General features: G+C 50.9%; 2 protein-coding genes across 5 annotated transcripts in view; both read left to right on the forward strand.

Moving 5' to 3' along the window:
* The first annotated feature begins 1,825 nt into the window (after positions 1 to 1,825).
* Positions 1,826 to 9,956, forward strand: QARS1 (glutaminyl-tRNA synthetase 1). Its single transcript, XM_030811808.1, has 24 exons — positions 1,826 to 2,070; positions 2,216 to 2,363; positions 2,713 to 2,822; positions 2,979 to 3,054; positions 3,276 to 3,340; positions 4,216 to 4,269; positions 4,423 to 4,483; positions 4,789 to 4,860; positions 4,983 to 5,068; positions 5,247 to 5,333; positions 6,026 to 6,125; positions 6,241 to 6,319; positions 6,401 to 6,509; positions 6,608 to 6,738; positions 6,846 to 6,938; positions 7,052 to 7,189; positions 7,268 to 7,355; positions 7,446 to 7,589; positions 7,709 to 7,813; positions 8,005 to 8,097; positions 8,219 to 8,346; positions 8,441 to 8,507; positions 8,582 to 8,707; positions 9,809 to 9,956. The coding sequence occupies exons 1-24, from the start codon at positions 1,900 to 1,902 to the stop codon at positions 9,857 to 9,859; spliced, it is 2,382 nt and encodes a 793-aa protein (XP_030667668.1). The 5' UTR covers positions 1,826 to 1,899; the 3' UTR covers positions 9,860 to 9,956.
* Positions 9,957 to 11,677: 1,721 nt separating this feature from the next.
* The window catches only part of QRICH1 (glutamine rich 1), a 62,225-nt gene continuing 51,320 nt past the window's right edge, over positions 11,678 to 22,582 (forward strand). The window contains exons 1-2 of one of the 4 annotated variants that reach the window (XM_030811811.1): positions 12,409 to 13,087; positions 13,576 to 13,635. The gene's annotated coding sequence lies outside the window, so the exon portion shown is untranslated. Of the gene's footprint in view, positions 11,709 to 11,825; positions 12,116 to 12,408; positions 13,088 to 13,575; positions 13,636 to 19,090; positions 19,109 to 22,582 lie in introns of those variants that run through there. The other 3 variants (XM_030811813.1, XM_003257037.3, XM_030811814.1) reach the window with 3 other exon arrangements.

The following is a 22,582-nucleotide window of genomic DNA, read 5'->3' on the forward strand; positions in this document are numbered from 1 at the left end:
CTACCACTTGTGGCATTCTTGGTGGCACTGGTGGGGCTACTGCCTCATCCTATGACTTGTAGCCATGGCGTCCACAGTGTACCATGAAGTAACCAGGGAAGGGAGTGCAGATCTTGATCTCATTGAGGCCTTGGTGATGGTGCTACAGTGAATCTTTTGGCAGCATCAGGTACTGAGGAAATAGTGGCAGTGGCAGGCACTCTGCATGGCTTTGCTCACCATGGGCACCTTTATGGTGGGCTGGACACTTGCAGCTTCAAATTTGGTGCAAGGCTGGTGTGGCTATGGCTGTGCTTCTTGGTACGTGTCCTTAGCACCACTGGTCTGCATCCCCTGCTTAACTCCTGCACCTGGCCTTTCTCATGCAGTGCACTGCAGGGCTAGGCATCTGGCTGGGGCCACAGGGCCATGGAGATGTGGGAAGCCCCAGGACGGCATTAGACCTGGATAGTGATACAGCATGTGGCCCTGGTCAGCACCTGGCATGTGATCATTAGGTGGTTTCCAGATGTAGGCCCAGACTTGGAGCTTGGTCATTAATAATGGGATATGGGCACAAAGGACACAGAATATAGATAAAGACTAGTCAGGATCCTGCCTATTCCTTGAAGGTCCAGAAGTATGAGCATCACCAATTCCTGCAAGAGCTCCAATCTCAAATTTGGGGATTTCCACCATCCCACCACCAGCTGCTCATTCTCTGCAACCCCCTACCTCAGTCCCTTTTCACACACACACACACACACACACACACACACACACACACACACACACACACACAGAGTCTGTTCTGTTTCAGCCAGCAGGTCCTGAAAGTCCAGTGAGACTGTGGAGAGATCCCCAAGCACAGCAGCTATAATCATGAAGATTCCATCACATTTGTCCCACCCTCTCACAACCTCAATAAAATATCCTCTCTCAAAGGCCTGCAGAGGGATTTCAAGGTCTAATTTGCTTGTGGCTTTCCTGATAATACTTTGGCAAGAGGGTAAGTGTGGGATGAGATTTTTTTTTTTTTTTTTCTTTTTTGAGACAGTTACTCTGTCGACCAGGCTGGAATGCAGTGGCACAATCTCGGCTCACTGCAACCTCCGTCTCCCAGGTTCAAGCGATTCTCCAGCCTCAGCCTCCTGAGTAGCTGGGATTACAGGCGTGTGCCATCACGCCCGGCTAATTTTTATATTTTTAGTAGAGACAGGGTTTCATCATGTTCGCGAGGCTGATCTCCAATTCCTGGCCTCAAGTGATCCGCCCGCCTTGGCCTCCCAAAGTGCTGGGATTAAAGGCCTGAGCCACTGGGCCCGGCCAAGATTTTAAACCAAATCATCACAGAACTTATGTGAGGTCCCTCCTGGCCCAGACCCGTCCCTTCCCTTTCCTAGCCAGCTGTGTCCAAGTGGGCACCTGAAAACCGGCGGACTTATGGGGCCCCTGGATCGGCCGGCCATTCCACACATTCTCTACGATGGAGTCTGGATCAGGGATTTCCCGGGCTTCATTTTGTTCAACTGTTTCCATGACAACTCCAAAGCTGTGGCGTCAAAAGCGCGACAGGGACTCGCATTTGCCCCCGAGGACAATTACTATATTGAGATGGAGTTCCCAGGGCTGAAGTACAAAAGTCAGAGCAAAACCACTCCTGTGTCTTCCTCCTGCGTCCGGGACGAACACCTTCCTTCCAGGTCCGTGGCAAATAACTCCAAAAGCCCTGCCGCCCGCCAACACCCCTTCAAGTGCCCAGTTCTACGGAGGCGGAAACGAAGCCCCCGGAAAGCACGGTTTGTCCGCCCTGTGTTCTTTAAAGGGAATAGACGACCTTGGAGCGCCCCGCCCCCTCCCGCCAAGGAAGGACTCCATTGGCTCTCCCCGGAGGCTTCGCTCTCATTGGTCAGCGAGTGAATGCCGACCTGCAGACTCGGTCCTAAGTTTCTTTTAGTTTCCGGTGTCTCTGCAATGGCGGCTCTGGACTCCCTGTCGCTCTTCACTAGCCTCGGCCTGAGCGAGCAGAAGGCCCGCGAGACGCTCAAGAACTCGGCTCTGAGCGCGCAGCTGCGCGAGGCCGCTACTCAGGTGCGAGCCCCTCTGCCCCCGGCCTGGTTTGCGGACCATGCTGCAACGCAGCGCGGGGCGGGGTCCAGATCCCGACCTGCCCCACTTGTCCTGCTCTTTCCTCTCACTGAGCGCGGGGCTTCTCTCTTGACCCCTCTGACCTCAGGCTCAGCAGACCCTGGGTTCCACCATTGACAAAGCTACCGGGACCCTGTTATATGGCTTGGCCTCCCGACTCAGGGATACCCGGCGTCTCTCCTTCCTTGTAAGCTACATAGCCAGTAAGAAGATCCACACTGAGCCCCAGCTAAGCGGTGAGACCCCTATCTGTCCTGCCAGTTCGCACCAATGCCTCCCTTCAGCCAAGACCCGTCTTCCCTTTTTGCCAAGTCCTCCAATTTCTTTCTAGACACCTAGTTCTGCACAGGCACTGAGGCATGGAAGGGGTGGCCTATGGTGAGACTGACAAGAGAACTGTCAGGGTCTGAGGGGGGATCCACTCTCCACACCTGCTTCTTTCTTCCCTGTGTCCTCTAGGGTGGTGGTGCCAGGGCTTAACTTTTCAGGAGGCCAGACTATCCTTGGAGTTTCGTGAGATTAGGACCCTGTCTGTCCACTTCTTGGAGCAGAGATGCCACAAACTCACGGGCTCTTTGTTCTCAGCTGCCCTTGAGTATGTGCGGAGTCACCCCTTGGACCCCATCGACACTGTGGACTTCGAGCGGGAATGTGGCGTGGGTGTCATTGTGACCCCAGAGCAGATTGAGGAGGCTGTGAGTCTTTCCCCAGGCATCGTCTGCCTCACCAGTCCTGGCCATGGAAAGGAGTGGCTCAGTTTCCCTCCCCAGCAAGACCCAGAGTGAGGGTGTGGGTTCCCAGAATATCTCTAAAGGTGGCTTTCCTGAACCACATGGTTTGGCTTTCTGCAGGTGGAGGCTGCTATTAACAGGCACCGGCCCCAGCTCCTGGTGGAACGTTACCATTTCAACATGGGGCTGCTGATGGGTGAGCAGGGCCTGGAACAGGGCTATATTGTTCTCTCTGGTCATGCCTTTTCTTCTGGGCAGGAGTGAGAAGGAGGTAGGGGAAGGAACAGGAGTGACTTAAAGTGGTCTGGCTGGGCTCAGGCTCTGGTTCTGGTGATCAGCCAGGACCTTTCCTTGGGAAGGAGGTGGGGGGAGTACTCTCTTTTGCCTTTCTGCAGCTCCTTGTGCCTGTGCTTCTAGGAGAGGCTCGGGCTGTGCTCAAGTGGGCAGATGGCAAAATGATCAAGAACGAAGTGGACATGCAGGTGGGCATGCTTCACTAAGCTGAAACTGGCAAAGACTCTGGCATGAACAGGGCCTGGAATCCACTAAGGGATAAAAGGCAGGAGGAGGGCTGGGCATGGTGGCTCACGCTTATGATCCCAGCACTTTGGGAGGCCGAGGCAGGAGGATTACTTGAGCCCAGGAGTTCAAGACCAGCCTGAGCAACATAGTGAGAACTACTCTCTACAGAAAATTTAAAAATTAGCCAGACATGGTGGTGTATACCTGTAGTCCCAGCAACTTGTGGGGCTGAGGTGGGAGGATTGCTTGAACCTAAGAGGTCAAGGCTGCAGTAAGCTCTGATTGCACCACTGTACTCCATCCTGGAGTATAGAGTGAGACCCTGTCTCGAAATCAACAACAATAAAAAAAGGTGGGAGGGGGCTGGGCATGGTGGCTCACGCCTGTAATCCCAACACTATTGGGAGGCTGAGGTGGGCAGATCACCTGAGGTCAGGAGTTTGAGACCAGCCTGGCCAACATGGTGAAACCCCATCTCTACAAAAAGTACAAAAATTAGCTGGGTGTGGTGGCAGACACGTGTAGTCCCAGGTACTCAGAAGGGCTGAGGTGGGAGAATCGCTTGAATCCAGGAGGCGGAGGTTGCAGTGAGCTGAGACTGTGCCATTGCACTCCAGCCTGGGCAACAAGAGCAAGACTCCAGTCTGGGCAACCAGAGCAAGAGCATTTTAAGCTAGCAGACCCACATGAGGAGAAGAGATGGGATGGGCTAGGTAGGTTTTTTCAGTCAGTGCTGGTAGGTAGGCCAGGAAGCCTTGGGTTGGTGGGTAGGATCAGTCAGGGGCTCTTTGAAAGAGGATACTCCTGTCTCTGCCTGATTCTGGTCTCTGCTCAGGTCCTCCACCTTCTGGGCCCCAAGATGGAGGCTGATCTGGAGAAGAAGCCCAAGGTAGGGCTGGGCATGGCCCTGAGTCCCTGAGGGTGAGGTGAGGTATGGTGAGACTTCAGGCTGGGGAAGGAAGTGTCTGACCACAGTGATCCGAAGACCCTATCCAAGAGAAAATTTGATGCCATTTTCTGAAGCACCTGGGGCTTCTTTCAGGTGGCAAAAGCTCGGCTAGAAGAAACAGACCGGAGGGCAGCAAAGGATGTGATGGAGAATGGTGAGAAGCTTGAGGCTCCTGTCACAGCATTTAGCTCCCTGACTTCTGAGCCTCCCCAGAAGAGTTCCTACAGGCACCTCAGGCCCTTGGCTTACTCAGTACCCTGACTTCTGTCTCAAGACTGGGATTCCTGGTGTTTCTTTTGTTCCCTTTGCCCAGAGACTGGCATGAGAGGCCTCAGATTTCTGGCTCTAGATCTCTTGTCTCTGGAATTGAGGGAATAGGAGTCTACTCAGTTCTATTCTGGCTGTAGGATATGGTAAATGTATCCAGAGGACAAGTTTTCCTTGTTTTGTTCCCCACAGGTGAGACTGCTGACCAGACCCTGTCTCTGATGGAGCAGCTCCGAGGGGAGGCCCTTAAGTTCCACAAGCCTGGTTAGTGGGCATGTCAAAACCCTGGGGAGGGCTGGATCTTGGCAGCAGCTCCTATAGTCAGGCCCCTGGGGTCAGAGGCTTTGGCTGCAGCCTGGTCCTTAGGCTTATTCTGGTCCTGGCAGGTGAGAACTACAAGACCCCAGGCTATGTGGTCACTCCACACACCATGAATCTACTAAAGCAGCACCTGGAGATTACTGGTGGGCAGGTGTGTGGGGATGTGGCCATGTGAGCTTGTGCCATCAAATACCTGCCTGAATGCCTGGGCTGCGTCCATACTGCCCCATCTCACCCATCACCATGGCCTTCCTGGGAGGGAACATCTGTTTCTTTAAGGTCATCTGAGCTCAGACTTTATTGCTCTTTTCCCATCCCCCTTATTTTAGGTACGTACCCGGTTCCCGCCAGAACCCAATGGAATCCTGCATATTGGACATGCCAAAGCCATCAATTTCAACTTTGGCTATGCCAAGGTAAGCATGTGTCTAGGGACCTGGCAAGCAAGATGACCACTTGCTGTTCCCATGAGTGGATACCATATCCCTGCCTTGCTGTCTGCTCCCAATAATGTACCCAGGTGGGCAGAGGCCATGGAAAGGAACCATATGTGTGACAGATACCTAGGAATCTATTGAGCTTATTGGAATAAATAGCTTCCTCCCTCTGAGGAGTCAGTGAGTTCAAATTTGGGAGAGTTGCCAGTACAGTCCCTAGGCTTAGAAAGATGCTAGGTTAGATACAGGAAGGTGAGAGAAGCTCTTGAAGGCATTTTTAATTCTGACATGAGGCCGGGTGGGGTGGCTCACGCCTGTAATCTCAACACTTTGGGAGGCTAAAGTGGGTGGATCACTTGAGGTCAGGAGTTCGAAACCAACCTGGCCAACATGGTGAAACCCTATCCCTACTAAAAATACAAAAGTTAGCTGGCCATGGTGGCGCACGCTTGTAGTTTCAGCTATTGGGAGGTTGAGGCAGGAGAAACCCCGGAAGTGGAGGCTGCAGTAAGCCAAGATGGTGCACTCCAGCCTTGGTGACAGAGCAAGACTCCATCTCAAAAAAAAGAAAATTCTGACATGAGAGTGCTCTGTGAATATCCTAGTTTGATAAACAGGATTGTGGGGCTGATGGATGATGTGGGAGTTCACAGATGGTGCAACTTTCCTAGGCCAACAATGGCATCTGTTTTCTGCGTTTTGATGACACCAACCCCGAGAAGGAGGAAGCAAAGTTCTTCACTGCCATCTGTGACATGGTGGCCTGGCTAGGTATGGACTAGGCAAAGCCTAGAAGGGCTGGTGGTTAGTGGGCCTCTCCTTGGGCCATGGTCTGCCACTGAGTGTTTGTGACTGGCTGCTAATACTTTGTTTCATTTTGCCCCAGGCTACACACCTTACAAAGTCACATATGCCTCTGACTATTTTGACCAGCTATATGCGTGGGCTGTGGAGCTCATCCGCAGGTAAGGCCAGGGCCATGACGTAGAGCCAGGCAGGCTGACTAGGTCACAGCCATGCTGGGCACTCACACCCCTTCCCCACAGGGGTCTGGCTTATGTGTGCCACCAGCGAGGAGAGGAGCTCAAAGGCCATAATACTCTGCCCTCACCCTGGAGAGACCGTCCCATGGAGGAGTCACTGCTGCTCTTTGAGGTGGGGTCCTAGAGGAGCATCTGGGTTTGGGTGGGCCAAGGTGCTGAGAATGAGATGCTCCTGTGCTTAGAGACAGCCTGAGTCCTTGTTCCCCTCAGGCAATGCGCAAGGGCAAGTTTTCAGAGGGCGAGGCCACACTACGGATGAAGCTGGTGATGGAGGATGGCAAGATGGACCCTGTAGCCTATCGAGTCAAGTATACACCACACCACCGCACAGGGGACAAATGGTGGGTGTAGAATGGGGTGGGGTGGTGGGGCTGCGGAGCAGGGCAATGGGCCATGGGGTAGGGCAGAGTAGGGCTGGATGGTAGGGCCCACTGCCTATGCCCCACAGGTGCATCTATCCCACCTACGACTACACACACTGCCTCTGTGACTCCATCGAGCACATCACTCACTCACTCTGCACCAAGGAATTCCAGGCCCGGTGAGGGAGCTGGGTCCATGGGGTGGTAGGGCCAATGGAATTCCAGCAGCCCTTCCTGTGGTCTCTCCCTGGTTCCAGAGCTGGCCAGTCCTAACCCTACTCTCCCACCCCAGACGCTCTTCCTACTTCTGGCTTTGCAATGCACTGGACGTCTATTGCCCCGTGCAGTGGGAGTATGGCCGCCTCAACCTGCACTATGCTGTTGTGTCTAAGAGGAAGATCCTCCAGCTTGTAGCAACTGGTGCTGTGCGGTAGGTGCGGCTGTTTGGCCTATGAAAGATTAATGGCATGTGCTCCCAAAGGCCTTCTCACCACCTTCTTATCCACAGGGACTGGGACGACCCACGGCTCTTTACACTCACGGCCCTGCGACGGCGGGGCTTCCCACCTGAGGCCATCAACAACTTCTGTGCCCGGGTATAGCCTAGCAGGTTGGGTAGACACATTGGGGGTTGAGTGTGGCAGTTTGTGATTGTAGCTGTGACTGATGCTGAACTTTCCTGCCAGGTGGGAGTGACTGTGGCACAGACCACAATGGAGCCACATCTTCTAGAAGCCTGTGTGCGTGATGTGCTGAATGACACAGCCCCACGAGCCATGGCTGTGCTGGAGTCACTACGGGTCATCATCACCAACTTTCCCGCTGCCAAGGTGGGCCTGCCTCAACCTGTGTGTCGCATGTGTGTGTGTAGCTAGGGGTACACTTGGCTCTGGGCATGGGGGCCTCATGCTGAGTATGACTCATATCTGTCTCCTGTCTCCTGCTATAGTCCTTGGACATCCAGGTGCCCAACTTCCCAGCTGATGAGACCAAAGGCTTCCATCAGGTTCCCTTTGCACCCATTGTCTTCATTGAGAGGACTGACTTCAAGGAGGTAAATTGGGGTGGAGGGTCCCGTTTGCTGCTGAGTCTGGTACTGGGAACCTTTCATCTCCTCATCTCTTTGTCAGTCCATCTACTTCCTGCTTCAGATGAACCAATCTTTGCCAGACATGGGGGTGGGGAAGCTTCCCCACTTGTTTGACCCTTGCAGCCTCATGTGCCTACCCCACTTCCTATCTCTAGGAGCCAGAGCCAGGATTTAAGCGCCTGGCTTGGGGCCAGCCTGTGGGCCTGAGGCATACAGGCTACGTCATTGAGCTGCAGCGTGTTGTCAAGGTGAGAGCCAGCTGCAGCCTTCCTACTGCAGTGCCTGCTGGGGCCAGGATGTGAGTGTAGCCTGGAATCCTGGTTGTGGTTCCTGGGTCTAATTGCTGCTCCCCTCCCTCCCACTTCCAAGGGCCCCAGTGGTTGTGTAGAGAGTCTGGAGGTGACCTGCAGACGGGCAGATGCTGGAGAGAAGCCAAAGGCCTTTATTCACTGGGTGTCACAGCCTTTGATGTGTGAGGTTCGCCTCTATGAGCGACTGTGAGTGAACAGAGCTGGGGTGGGGGCAGGTACAAGATGCACATTGCCTGCTGTGGCTGCCCAGCTGGGGGTATGACCTTCACTTTGGCTGCAGATTTCAGCACAAGAACCCTGAAGATCCTACTGAGGTGCCTGGTGGATTTTTAAGTGACCTGAACCTGGTAGGTTCGTGAGGTTTGGGGTGAGGGAGGTAGGCCTCCCTGGTTGGATGGTTGCCTGAGTTCCCTGCCTGCAGGCATCACTACATGTGGTGGAGGCAGCATTAGTGGACTGCTCTGTGGCCCTGGCAAAACCCTTCGACAAGTTCCAGTTTGAGCGTCTTGGATACTTCTCCGTGGATCCAGACAGCCATCAGGGAAAGGTGCTTGACTTTACCCAGCTGCCCTCATCTGCAGCAGTGACAGTGGCGGCCGTTCATTGTGCCAAGTGCTCTGCATACATTCCCTTAGTTGATCCTCACCACGTGAGAGAGTTGGTATTCGTATTCTACTAATGAGGAAACTGGCACTGAGGATAACTCCAGGCCCAAAATTTTGTATGAAGGCTGCCTTTTTTTTTTTTTTTTAGACAGAGTCTTGCACTGTTGCCCGGGGCTGGAGTGCAATGGCATCATCTCGGCTCACTGCAACCTCTGCCTCCCGAGTTCAAGTGACTCTCCTGCCTCAGCCTTCCAAGTAGCTGGGATTAGAGGCACATGCCACCGTGCCCGGCTAATTTTTTGTTTGTTTGTTTGTTTGTTTTGAGACAAGAGTCTCACTCTGTCGCCCAGGCTGGAGTGCAGTGGCACAATCTCGGCTCACTGCAAGCTCTGCCTCCTGGGTTCACGCCATTCTCCTGCCTCAGCCTCTGGAGTAGCTGAGACTACAGGCGCCCGCCACCACGCCCGGCTAATTTCTTCTATTTTTTAGTAGAGACGGGGTTTCACCGTGTTAGCCAGGATGGTCTCGATCTCCTGACCTCATGATCCGCCTGCCTCGGCCCCCCAAAGTGCTGGGATTACAGGCGTGAGCCACTGCGCCTGGCCTAATTTTTGTATTTTTAGTAGAGACAGGGTTTTGCCATGTTGGCCAGGCTGGTCTTGAACTCCTGACCTCAGATGATCTGCCTGTCTCAGCCTCCCAAAGTGCTGAGATTACAGGCGTGAGCCACTGCACCAGCCCACCCTGTCTTTCTTAGTCCTTAAAGTAGGGGGCAAACATGGTGGTGGTTATAATCCATATAAAACTATACCCTAGACCCCCACGGTGGTTGTTATAGCCCATATAATACTATAGCGTAGAGCCCCATTCAGTCCCTTACCTAAAGTCACAAAGTTATTGAGGACCTGGGTCTCCTGACCCTTAGTCCCTCGGCTTCTTTGGCTTAAGAAGGAAGTTAGGGGGAGGTGTCTGTGGTGAAACCCGCCCAGGTCTCCTTGGCCTTGTTCTGGATTGGTGGTCATCCTTTTCCCTCTGCCCTCCAGCTTGTCTTTAACCGAACTGTCACATTGAAGGAAGACCCGGGAAAGGTGTGAGCTGGAAGCACTGAAGCTACCTCATCCTCCTGGAGGGTGGGGCTACCCTCGCCACCCCAAATTCCATGTCAATAAAGAACACCTAAATTCTCCTAGAGTCTGTGTTATCTCTGCACTTGTAGCATCTGAGGGCCCTGGAGACATGCTGGTGGTGGTGGTATGATTGGGGGATGGAGATAAGCCTTTTGCACATTTTGTCTGAGAATGGGCTTTCCCAGAACAGAGTGGTACTGACAGCTTTGAAAGCACTGGTGCACTTTTTGGTGCTTAAAGGCAGGGGCCTGAGTAGGATTCATACCCTCTGCACCTGGTCTGAGAGAATGGAGGGCCCTGGGGTGTTTGTCCATGGTTAGGACCCCTGTGCCAGAGGGGTTTGTTTCTGCTGGTGTGAAGAAGAGAGGCCTAGCTCCCAGTCTGATCATTCAGCATATAATTTTTTTTTTTTTTTTTGATATGGAGTTCCACTCTGTAGCCCAGGCTGGAGTGCAGTGGCTCAATCTCGGCTCACTTCAACCTCTGCCTCCTGGGTTCAAGCGATTCTCGTGCCTCAGCCTCCCAAGTAGCTGGGATTACAGGCGGGCGCCACCACTCCTGAGTAATTTTTTTTTTTTTTGAGACGGAGCCCGGCTAATTTTTTTGTATTTTTAGTAGAGACGGGGTTTCACCGTGGTCTCGATCTCCTGACCTCGTGATCCACCCGCCTTGGCCTCCCAAAGTGCTGGGATTACAAGCGTGAGCCACCGCGCCCGGCCTCCTGAATGATTTTTGTAATTTTAGTAGAGACGGGGTTTTGCCAAATTGGCCAGACTGGTCTGGAACTCCTGACCCCAGGTGATCCGCCCGCCTTGGCCTCCCAAAGTGCTGGGATTGCAGGCGTGAGCCACTGCGCCCAATCAGCATATAATTCTTTTTTATTTTTGAGATGGAGTCTCACTCTGTTCCCCAGGCTGGAGTGCAATGGTGTGATCTCAGCTCACTGCAACCTCCGTCTCCCAGGTTCAAGCAGTTCTGCCTCGGCCTCTTAGGTAGCTGGGATCACAGGCATGCACCACCACACTCGGCTAATTTTCTATTTTTAGTAGAGATGGGGTTTCACCAGGTTGGCCAGGCTGGTCTCGAACTCCTGACCTCAGGTGATTCACCCACCTCGGCCTCCCAAAGTGTTGGGATTACAGACGTCAGCCCCCGTGCCCGGCCCATTGGGCATATAATTTTTGAGTGCCTGCTGCGTGCCAGGCACAGTGAGATGAGGCATACGTGCTGTAGTGGCCTTACAAGTTCACGGGAGGGGAAATGGGTGACCAAGCACTGTATGGGAGAGGTCTCCCTGGGGCCTGTGCAAGACTGGAACAGGTTCCTGACCCAGCCTGGGCCTCAGAAAAGATTACTCTAACGAAGTGACTTCTGAAGGGAATCACGAAAGACTACGGGGAGTTTGCCAGGATAAGAGGAACGAGGGCAAAAGCTCCGAGGCAAAAAGAGTCTACAGCAGGCTGGAAGAGGGCTTCCTCTGGGGGCAGTGTGGGCTGCTGCTGAGGCCCGAGTGTGCCTGCAGCTTTAACGCCTTCCACATTTTCCCTGTATACAAACACCAGGCTACCCGGGGGCCCGCTTTAAGGTGGACCCAACTGCGGAAGGCTGAACTCAGACGGCAGCAGATGGCGGGTACCAGATGGTGAGTCCTCCAGGAGGTGAGCAACCTAGAGGCTTTCCAGGCAGGGCACGGCTGGGGACGCCAGGCACAGGACAGAAGTTTGTGGGGTCCACCTTAAACGAGAGGCCGAGCCCGGCCAGGCCCCGCCCCGCGTGGGGTTGCTCGACGAAAGGAGGCTCTGGCGGGCGACGGAAGGTGGGTCCAAGGAGCTAGCTTGGAGCCCTAGCCTTCCGAGGCTCCACTACTAGGCCAAGCCACGGCCCTAGCTCCGCCCCACATGGAGAGGCGTCCATGGGCGGAGCGAGCCGCTCCATACCCTAGGATCCACTATCCGCTCTAGCGGCCAGCTTCCCCTGCTGAAGCGTTCACTTTAAGTGTGGCCGGTAGGCAGTCCCAGATCTCGCGGGATCCGACGCCTCGCTTCTCGCGAGAGGAGCAATCGGCTCCTATTGGCTGTGAGGGTTGAATGTAAGATGGCGCCCAGGGAGCTGTGAGGAGAAAACCCTGTCGGTCTTGAAGCGACGACGGCAGAACCAGGGTCCCTGGCGGTGCGGCGGGGCCGGTGGGTACAGCGGAGGCGGCGGCGGCGGTGACGTCGCCGGGTGAGGGCTGCAGTGCGGGCGGGGATGCGGCGAGGCTGTAGGCCTGAGACGGAGGGCCCACCCCACACAACGGCGGGCGGGGGCGGGCGGGCCGCTACCGCTGGGCCCTGGAGAGCTCGGGGCGGCTCCGGAGCCGAAAACGTTCCTGGGCTCGCGCACCCCGCCCTGTGGATGGGGGAGGGGTGGGCCGGGGATTTGGGTGGGCGCGGCGCGAGATCGCGCGCCGGTGCGGGCGCGCGGCTGAGCCTGTTTTTACGCTCGGGCGCGCGCGCGCTGTGCGGCTCTCGGTGCGCTTGTCCGCCGACGTGCGCGTTCCCGGCCCGGATATCTGTGCTCTAGGAGCTGTGGCCCGTGGGCAACCGCGGCTTACCGGGGCGCGCGCCCGTCACGACCCCCAGTTTTGGGGCGCGCGCTCTGATGTCGGGTGGCGGTGCCGCCTCGAGAGCGCGCAGGAGGCTTCTGCTGAGCAGAGGGCCGGCCGCGGCTCGTTGCGCGGGGAAGGTTGAGGATTGGGTCCTTTCTGGTCTGGTGACGTTCCCGGGCATTCGTGGCCTCGGCCTGGAGAGAAACCAACCAGCTTTGCTGTCTGGCTTGCGATTCCGCTCCTCTGTGAGGGGGACGAGATTGCCCGTTCTCCTCGAAGAATGCCGTTACTTGAGGCCCAAGTACCGTGTGGGTGCTTGGGTAGGGTGTTTCTCTGCTTCGGAAACCAAGCCCTGTTGGCTTGAAAGGGCAGTGAGCCCCTTCGGATTTCCTCACCTTGTACTGGGCTTTGTGCCGGGCAGGGAAGGTTAATATTAGAAGGCCTTGAGTGGTACCTGCTTATCTTTCATTAGAAACTAATACGTCCATAAGCGCAATTCATACACGTCACCTCTGTGCGCTCCGGAAGGGAATTCGCTTATGTGGACCATGTGAACTCCGAGCTCTAAAATGCCAGTTTAAATCCTTAAACGCAGGCTTTTCTTTTGCGTAAGTGGGAGGGGCTTACTTTAGTCTGTTATACTAAGGGCCCACCTTTGCGTCAGCCAAAAAGTTGGCCTTAAACAAAATTGAACAACCTGAGAATCAGTGCTTTACCTTTTTTGAAATTGCAGAAATCTCCAACAGAAATTACTAAAATCTGATAACGTATCACTGTAAAAGTCACTTTTGGTGTAGGATTTCAATCCTTTTCAGCTCTTTTTTTGACCCTGCCGCTGTGTTTTGGTGTCAAGGAAGTTCTAGGTTTGTCCTAGAGAAATATGCACCTCTTTTTTCTAATACAAAACATCTGCTAGTTTATGATTTACAGTCTTGCTCAATTAAGCTTAGGGAAAAGGAAGTAAAATTAGCCATCAAATTTGATAATGGTGGGGTAGTTCTTTCTAATGTACTGTATTGTTTTTAAGAACAAAGTTAAAATTATTAATAAAAAGAGGCTGAGGATGGAAGGAACTTTTTTGTTCTATCTTCTTCAGAACATTAGAAGTCTTAAGAACTCAGGACAAGCAGCAGAAATACATGCAACATGGTGACTGGTGAGTTAAAATTGTTCATATCCTGGAAGTATGTGTGCACAGTTTTTTTTCTGGTAATACTGCAGCATTACAAATCCTGTCAGTTCTGGATGCTGTCTTCCAGAAACTGTTAGGTGCTGTAAAATGAAGATGTGGGAGAACGGCATCTTTGAATTCAGCCACAGTTTGCTACTTGCTCAGTTTTCTCCTCTTAGGATGTAAGTCAGTGGAACCCGCAGATTTAAGCGTGGCAAGGCATCAGCTTTTAAAAGGACCTAAATGGTTCAAAGAAAAGCTGTAAGGTTTATCTAGGATACACTTAAATTTTTGACTTTTTTTTTTTTTTGAGACGGAGTCTCACTCTGTCACCCAGGCTGGAGTGCAGGGGTGTGATCTCGGCTCACTGCAACCTCCGCCTCCCGGGTTGAAGCGATTCTCCTGCCTCAGTCTCCCAAGTAACTGGGATTACAGGCATGCACCACCACATCTGGCTAATTTTTTGTATTTGTAGTATAGACGGGGTTTCACCATGTTGATCAGACTGGTCTCGAACTCCTGACCTCATGATCCACCCGCCCTCGGCCTCCCAAAGTGCTGGGATTACAGGCGTGAGCCACCGCGCCCGGCCACATTTTGATTAATTTTTTTAGGCTTGCTTGTTCTGGGTTATCTTTGTTTTTAACTATTAAGCTTGAGATCTTCCTTTTAAATTGGTGTTTATAAATACTGTTTCTCCAAGTTTGTCAACTAAGATTTACTTATTAGATGTCTTCCTTCGGGTCCTCTCTGATGAATTGTTTGTATACCTCTTCGAGAACCTCTGCAGTTCCACATCCTCTCTCCAGCTTATGTTAACATTTCAAACTAAAGATCAAATAGTGGTTTAATTTTCTTGTAAATTTGAATTGCTCTAGGAAAGTAACCAAAGTCAGGGGCCCTGGATGTGGCTGCCTTTCTTTAAGGCAGTTTCAGAATCAGGGATGTCTTTCCTTATTTTGGATATGCTTTGTTTTTTTTTGGCTATGCTTTCTTTTAGTTTAATTAGTTGTGGTTTATACTTGATGTGCCATACTTCTTTCTTGTCTGCTTTTTAAATGGCCACTCTTGATCTGTAAGGGTCTCTGATTTCTGAATTAGCCTTAGAATTAGGTGTTACATGAATACCTGTTCTTTTCTTTTTATTTTTATTATTATTATTTTTTTGAGACGGAGTCTCGCTCTGTCGCCTGGGCTGGAGTGCTGTGGTGCAATCTTGGCTCACTGCAACCTCTGCCTCCCGGGTTCACGCCATTCTGCTGCCTCAGCCTCCCGAGTAGCTGGGACTACAGGCTCCCGCCACCATGCCCGTCTCATTTTTTGTATTTTTTAGTAGAGACGGGGTTTCACTCTGTTAGCCAGGATGGTCTCGATCTCCTGACCTCAGGATCCTCTCACCTTGGCCTCCCAAAGTGCTGGGATTACAGGTGTGAGCCACTGTACCTGACCTATTACCTGTTCTTTTCTGTTATTCTGTTGCCCTGCATTTTGTTCCAGATGTTTTAAGTCCTCTCCAGACTTCACTTAAATGCTTCCTTTGTATTTTTTCCTAGTTATTACGTTAGATTATGATTTCTGTTATTAATTTAATGTGGCTGCATGAAGAAATGATAGATTAATTTCTTCCTTTGCTGAAAGAGGGAAGGAGTGCTCCTTTGGTCTCACTCTTCAGGCCAGGGCAAAACTGTAGGTAGAAATGGTGGCTGTGTCAGAAGGCTAATATTTTTCTCTTTTTTTTTTTTTGAGATGGAATTTCACTCTTGTCGCCCAGGCTGGAGTGCAATGGCGCGATTTCGGCTCACTGCAACCTCCACCTTTCGGGTTCAAGCAATTCTCCTGCCTCAGCCTCTCGAGTAGCTGGAATTACAGGTGCCCGCCACCACGCCGGGCTAATTTTTTTTTTTTTTTTTTTTTTGAGACGTAGTCTCATTCTGCCGCCCAGGCTGGAGTGCAGTGGCATGATCTCGGCTCACTGCAAACTCCACCTTCTGGGTTCACGCCATTCTCCTGCCTCAGCCTCCCGAGTAGCTGGAACTACAGGTGTCTGCCACCACGCCAGCTAATTTTTTGTAGTTTTAGTAGAGACGGGGTTTCACCGTGTTAGCCAGCATAGTCTCGATCTCCTGACCTCATGATCCGCCCGCCTCGGCCTCCCACAGTGCTGGGATTACAGGTGTGAGCCACCGCGCCTGGCCGACGCCTGGCTAATTTTTTGTATTTGTAGTAGAGATGGAGTTTCACTATGTTGGTCAGGCTGGTCTCAAACTCCTGACCTCATGGTCTGCCCACCTTGGCCTCCCAAAGTGCTGAGATTACAGGTGTGAGCCACCGCGCCTGCCCATGTTTTTCTCTGTTTTAAAATTTGTGAAATATTTATCCATCCATGTAAATTTAGGCGATCTCTGTACAATTTAATGACAAACTATAAAGTAAATGCTGGCAAAAGTACTACTTTTTCAAGAAATAAAACAATGCCAGTATCCCTGAACCCTTTGTGGGTCCCTTCCTGATCACAGCTTCTCAAGCCCTACAGACAGCTGTTATTCTGTGATAAAATTCTTTTTCTTTTTACATTTACCATCTCCGTAACCCTTAACATAGTTTAGATTTGTTTCTTTTTGAGTTGTATATAAATGGAGTCATGCTGTATTATGTTGTCTTAGCATAATGTTTCTGAAATTTGTTCACATTGTGTGCAGCTGTTCATTTCCATTTTTTATGTAGTATTCTGTTGTATGAATATACCATAAGGTATTTATCCATTCCACTATTGATAGATATCTGGGTTGCTTCCAGGTTTTGGCTATTAACCATGCTGCTGTGAACATTCTTGTATTAAGTACCCTTGTTAAAAAAAAAAAAGTTCCTTCATACACACTGATGGGTAAAATTGCTCAGGTTCATGGAATGGATATTTTCAGCTTCACTAGATAATGCAAGTGGTTGTGCCGGTTTACAACCTGTCAATATTTGGGAAAAATACGAATTTTAGTTTCCTGATTGAAAATAGGACCATGGCCAGGTGTAGTGGCTCATGCCTGTAATTCCATCACTTTAGGAGGCCAATGAGGGCGGATTACCTAAAGTCAGGAGTTCCAGACCAGCCTGGCCAACATGGTGAAATCCTGTCTCTACTAAAAATACAAAAATTAGCAGGGCATGGTGATGGGCGCCTGTAATCCCAACTACTCAGGAAGATGAGGCAGGAGAATCGCGTGAACCTGTAGGCGGAGGTTGCAGTGAACTGAGAGGGCACCATTGCACTCCAGGCTGGGGGACAGAGCGAGACTCCATTTCAAAAAAAAAAAGAAAATAGAACCGTGATGAAAATGCCCCTAAACCAGGGACTCCTCTGGCATGGGGCATATAAATGTCCTAATGGGATAACTTCTATCACAAACCCTGCAGTTGGCTAGTATCCTTAAAAATCGAAATATGGGTGGAACACAGTGGCTCATGCCTATAATCCCAGCAGTTTGGGAGGCCAAGGTGGGAGGATTGCTTGAGCCCAGGAGTTGGAGACCAGCCTGGGCAAGATGGCAAGACCCCGTTTCTACAGAAAAATAGAAATAGCTGGATGTGGTAGCATGGACCTGTAGTCCCAGCTATTCGGGAGGCTGAGGCAGGAGGATTGTTTGAGCCCAGGAGTGTGAGGCTGCAGGGACCTGTGAACGCACCACTGCATTTTATCCTGGGTAGTGGAGCAAGACCCTGTCTCATAAAAAAAAAAAACAAAAAAACAGACAAAAGCCCAGTGCAGTGGCTCAGGTGTGTAATCCCAGCACTTTGGGAGGCCGAGGGGGGCCGGATCACCTGAGGTCAGGAGTTCGAGAACAGCCTGGCCAATATGGTGAAACCCCGATTCTACTAAAAATACAGAAAAAATTAGCTGGGCTTGGTGGCGTGCTCCTGTAGTTCAAGCTACTCGGGAGGCTGAGGCAGGAGAACCGCTTGAACCTGGGAAACGGAGGTTGCATTGAGCCAAGATGATGCCATTGCACTCCATCCTGGGTGAGAAAGCGAGACTCCGTCTCAAAAAAATATAAATACAAAGAAACAAAACCCAGGCAAAAGAATAGAAATACGTCAATCCTGGCCGGGCGCAGTGGCTCACGCCTGTAATCCCAGCACTTTGGGAAGCCGAGGCGGGCAGATCATGAGGTCAGGAGATCGAGACCATCCTGGCTAACACAGTGAAACTCTCTCTCTACTAAAAAATACAAAAAAATTAGCTGGGCGTGGTGGCGGGCGCCTGTGGTCCCAGCTACTCGGGAGGCTGAGGCAGGAGACTGGCGTGAACCCGGGAGGCGGAGCTTGCAGTGAGCCGAGATTGCGCCACTGCATTCCAGCCTGGGTGACAGAGTGAGACTCTTGTCTCAAAAATAAATAAAATAAAATGAATACAATCACATGGAAAAAAAAATTGATTTCCATTTTAAGGAGTCATATCTGTCTTATAAACATATGGAGTTACTTCAAAGAAGCATAGAAGACATATTTCTATTCTTTTTTTTTTTTTTTTTTTTTTTTTTGAGATGAACCTCCGCCTCCTGAGTTCAGGCGATTCTTCTGCCTCAGCCTCCCGAGTAGCTGGGACTACAGGCACACGGTACCCCGCCTAGCTAATTTTTGTATTTTTAGTAGAGATGGGGTTTCACCATGTTGGCCAGGCTGGTCTTGAACTCCTGACCTCGTGATATGCCCTACTCGGCCTTCCAGAGTCCTGGGATTACAGGCAGCCACTGCACCTGGCCTATTTTTTATTTATTTATTTATTTATTATTATTATTATTATTTTTTGAGATGGAGTCTTGGTCTGTTGCCCAGGCTGGAGTGCAGTGGTGTGATCACTGCTCACTGCAACCTTCGCCTCCGAGGTTCAAGTAATTCTCCTGCCTCAGCTTCCCTAGTAGCTGGGACTACAGGCACCACACCTGGCTAATTTTTGTATTTTTAGTAGAGACAGGGTTTCACCATATTAGCCAGACTGGTCTCAAACTCCTTGTGATCTGCCTGCCTCAGCCTCTCAAACTGCTGGGATTATAGGCGTGAGCCACTGCGCCCAGCCTGTTTTATTTTATTTGAGACAGAGTTTTGCTCTTGTTGCCCAGGCTGGAGTGCAGTGGCGCGATCTCGGCTCACTGCAACCTCCGGCTGCTGGGTGCAAGTGATTCTCCTGCCTCAGCCTCCCGAGTAGCTGAGGTTACAGGTGCCTGCCACCACGCCTGGCTAATTTTTGTGTTTTTGGCAGCGATGGGATTTCACCATGTTGGCCAGACTGGTCTCTAACTCCCAACCTCAGGTGATCCACCCACATCAGCCTCCCAAAGTGCTGGGGATTACAGGCGTGAGCCACTGCACCGGGCCCCATGTGAATATATTCAAACTGGACTAAGCTATGAAGAGCCATTGTTGGAGTAGATGTGAACCTTGAGGGGCCTCAAAGCCCAAGGAAGAGGTAAGGTTCTGAGGCAGCTCAGACTTCCTTCTTTTAGTCCATCACGGATTGAAGACTCACTCTGCAGAGCCATACGGGGGCCCAAAATAGGTATCAGGGATAAGAAACCCAAGAAAGGGTGATTGCAGTAAGATCTTCCCTTGGTACCTAAACGGAAAAAAGAAAAAAATTAGCAAACAGACCTATAGAAATGTAATAGATTGTTGTTTTGGAGTAACCTTTGTCCGTGGTACCATCTTATGTTCTAGTAATAAAATAATAAAAATAATAACTCATGTAGTGAAGAATTGCTGTGCATCAGGCACTATGCTAAGCTCCAGTAAGAGGAAATACAGAGGAGCCAGGTGCAGTGGCTCACACCTGTAATCCCAGCACTTTGGGAGGCCGAGGATCACGAGGTCAGGAGATCGAGACCATCCTGGCTAACACGGGGAAACCCCGTCTCTACTAAAAATACAAAAAAAATTAGCCGGGCGTAGTGGTGGGCGCCTGTAGTCCCAGCTGCTTGGGAGGCTGAGGCAGGAGAATGGCGTGAACCTGGGAGGCAGAGCTTACAGTGGGCCGAGATCTCACCATTGCACTCCAGCCTGGGCAACAGAGCGAGACTCCGTCTCAAAAAAAAAAAAAAGAAAAGAAAAAAAAGAAAAAGGAGATTCAGAGGAGATATCAGTGATCAATTTGAATTTATACCAGCAAAAATGTCCAGGGTCTGTTTAAGGGAGGGCTGGTTTTCCTTTATTTATTTATTTTTTTACAGTGCAGCTATATTTAAAAGCATTTAGAAGTAAATGCCTGTTTACAGACCTCATACACCCCAAGAGCATTAGAGTATTTTCTTTTTTCATTATTAGTCTCATCAGAGTCCCAGAAATTGGGAACACTCAAATATCCTCATGGCTGCATGTTTTTCAGAAATACTTTAATTAATTTCTTTTTTTTTTTTTTTGAGACGGAGTCTCGCTCTGTCACCCAGGCTGGAGTGCAGTGGCGCGATCACGGCTCACTGCAAGCTCCGCCTCCCGGGTTCACGCCATTCTCCTGCCTCAGCCTCTCCGAGTAGCTGGGACTACAGGCGCCCGCCACCACGCCCGGCTAATTTTTTGTATTTTTAGTAGAGACGGGGTTTTACCGTGGTCTCGATCTCCTGACCTCGTGATCCGCCCGCCTCGGCCTCCCAAAGTGCTGGGATTACAAGCGTGAGCCACCGCTCCCGGCCTAATTAATTTCTTTATTGCTTATCACTAAGTCTTTTACTTGGAGCTAATTAAGAATCTTTTGTCGCTTTTAGAAGTTTCTCCATTTCTCTTTATTACGAAGGCTCAACTCTTGTGTCTTATGTGCAGCATCTTGAACATCTTGAAGTTAAGTCTTCGTTATTTTGTACAAGTTTTTGGTATTTTATGGTTTCTTTTTCTTTTCTTTTCTTTTCTTTTTTTTTTTGAGATGGAGTTTCACCCTTGTTGCCCAGGCTGGAGTGCAGTGGCATGGTCTTGGCTTACTGCAACCTCCGCCTCCCAGGTTCAAGCAATTCTCATGTCTCAGCCTTCTGAGTAGCTGGGATTACAGGCCTGTGCCACCACACCTGGCTACTTTTTTTTTGTATTTTTAGTAGAGACAGGATTTCATCATGTTGGTCAGGCTGGTCTCAAACTACTGACCTCGGGTGATCCACCCAACTTGGCCTCCCAAAGTGCTGGGATTACAGGTATGAGCCACCTCGTTCGGCCGGTTTAGTTTCTTTCAGATTTTGAAACAAAATCACACTATGGTCAACCAGAATTATGTGTCTGTTACCATTACTACACTATAGCCACTGTGTAGAAAAAGATATTTTTTTTTTTTTTTTTTTTTTTTTTTTTTTTTTTTGAGACAGAGTCTCACTCTGTCGCCCAGGCTGGAGTGCAGTGGCGCGATCTTGGCTCACTGCAAGCTCCACCTCCTGGATTCACACCATTCTCCTGCCTCAGCCTCCGGAGTAGCTGGGACTACAGGCGCCCAACACCACACCCGGCTAATTTTTTTGTTTTTGTTTTTGTTTTTGTTTTTGTTTTTTGAGAGAGTCTCACTCTGTCGCCCAGGCTGGAGTGCAGTGGCGTGATCTCAGCTCACTGCAAGCTCCACCTCCCAGGTTCATGCCATTCTCCTGCCTCAGCCTCCCGAGTAGCTGGGACTACAGGCACCTGCCACAACACCGGGCTAATTTTTTGTATTTTTAGTAGAGATGGGGTTTCACCATGTTAGCCAGTATGGTCTCGATCTCCTGACCTGGTGATCTGCCTGCCTCGGCCTCCCAAAGTGCTGGGATTACAGGCGTGAGCCTTAGATTAATACCACTTGTGGAAAATTCAGAAGAGTATTAAACAGGAAGAAACTTAAATACTCTGTGGTTCCATCCTCTAGGCATAACTACTGTTAGCATTCCTTTTTTTCGTTTTTTGAGGTGGAGCCTCACTCTTTCCCCAGGCTGAAGTGCAGTGGCGCAATCTCAGCTCACTGCAACCTCCGCCTCCCAGATTCAAGCAATTCTCCTGCCTCAGCCTCTAGAGTAGCTGAGATTACGGGTGGCTGCCACTATGCCCAGTTAGTTTTTGTATTTTTAGTGGAAATGGGGTTTCACCATGTTGGCCAGGCTGGTCTCACAATCTTGGCTGGATGTGATGGCTCACGCCTGTAATCCTGGCACTTTGGGAGACCGATGCTGTGGATCACTTGAGGTCAGGAGTTGGAGAACATCCTGACCAACATGACGAAATCCCATCTCTACTAAAATACAAAAATTAGCTGGGCGTGGTGGCGGGTGCCCATAATCCCAGCTACTTTGGAGGCTGAGGCAGGAGAATCGCTTGAACCCAGGAGGCAGAGGTTTCAGTGAGCCAGGATCGTGCCACTACACTCCAGCCTGGGCGACAGAGCAAGACTCTGTCTCAAAAAAAAAATAAAAATAAAAAAGAACTTAGGCTGGGCGTGGTTGCTCATGCCTGTAATCCCAGCACTTTGGAAGGTGGAAGCAAGTGGATTACCTGAGGTTAAGAGTTCGAGGCCAACCTGGCCAGCATGGCGAAACCTCATCTCTACTAAAAATATAAAAATTAGCCGGATGTGGGCCGGGCGCGGTGGCTCATACCTGTGATCCCAGCACTTTGGGAGGCTGAGGCGGGTGGATCATTAGGTTAGGAGTTCAAGACCAGCCTGGCCAAGATGGTGAAACCCTGTCTCTACTAAAAATACAAAAATTAGCCGGGCACGGTGGCAGGTGCCTGTAATCCTAGCTACTCGGGAGGCTGAGGCAGGAGAATCGCTTGAACCTGGGGGGCGTGGAGGTTGCAGTGAGCCAAGATTGTGCCTCCCAGGTTCAAGCAATTCTCCTGCCTCAGCCTCCCAAGTAGCTGGGACTACGGGTATGCAGCACCACACCTGGCTAACTTTTTTTTTTTTTTTTTTTTTTTGAGATAGAGTCTCTGTCACCCAAGCTGG

Source organism: Nomascus leucogenys, chromosome 4 (genome assembly GCF_006542625.1).
Source record: "Nomascus leucogenys isolate Asia chromosome 4, Asia_NLE_v1, whole genome shotgun sequence".
Lineage (NCBI taxonomy): Eukaryota > Metazoa > Chordata > Mammalia > Primates > Hylobatidae > Nomascus > Nomascus leucogenys.

What these genes read in the sequence shown, in the direction of transcription:
- QARS1 (XM_030811808.1), top strand. Translation starts at nt 1,900, where the DNA reads ATGCCGACCTGCAGACTCGGTCCTAAGTTTCTTTTAGTTTCCGGTGTC. An exon ending in TGCGCGAGGCCGCTACTCAG is followed by an intron (nt 2,071 to 2,215) that starts GTGCGAGCCCCT and finishes CTCTGACCTCAG; the next exon opens with GCTCAGCAGACCCTGGGTTC. An exon ending in CACTGAGCCCCAGCTAAGCG is followed by an intron (nt 2,364 to 2,712) that starts GTGAGACCCCTA and finishes CTTTGTTCTCAG; the next exon opens with CTGCCCTTGAGTATGTGCGG.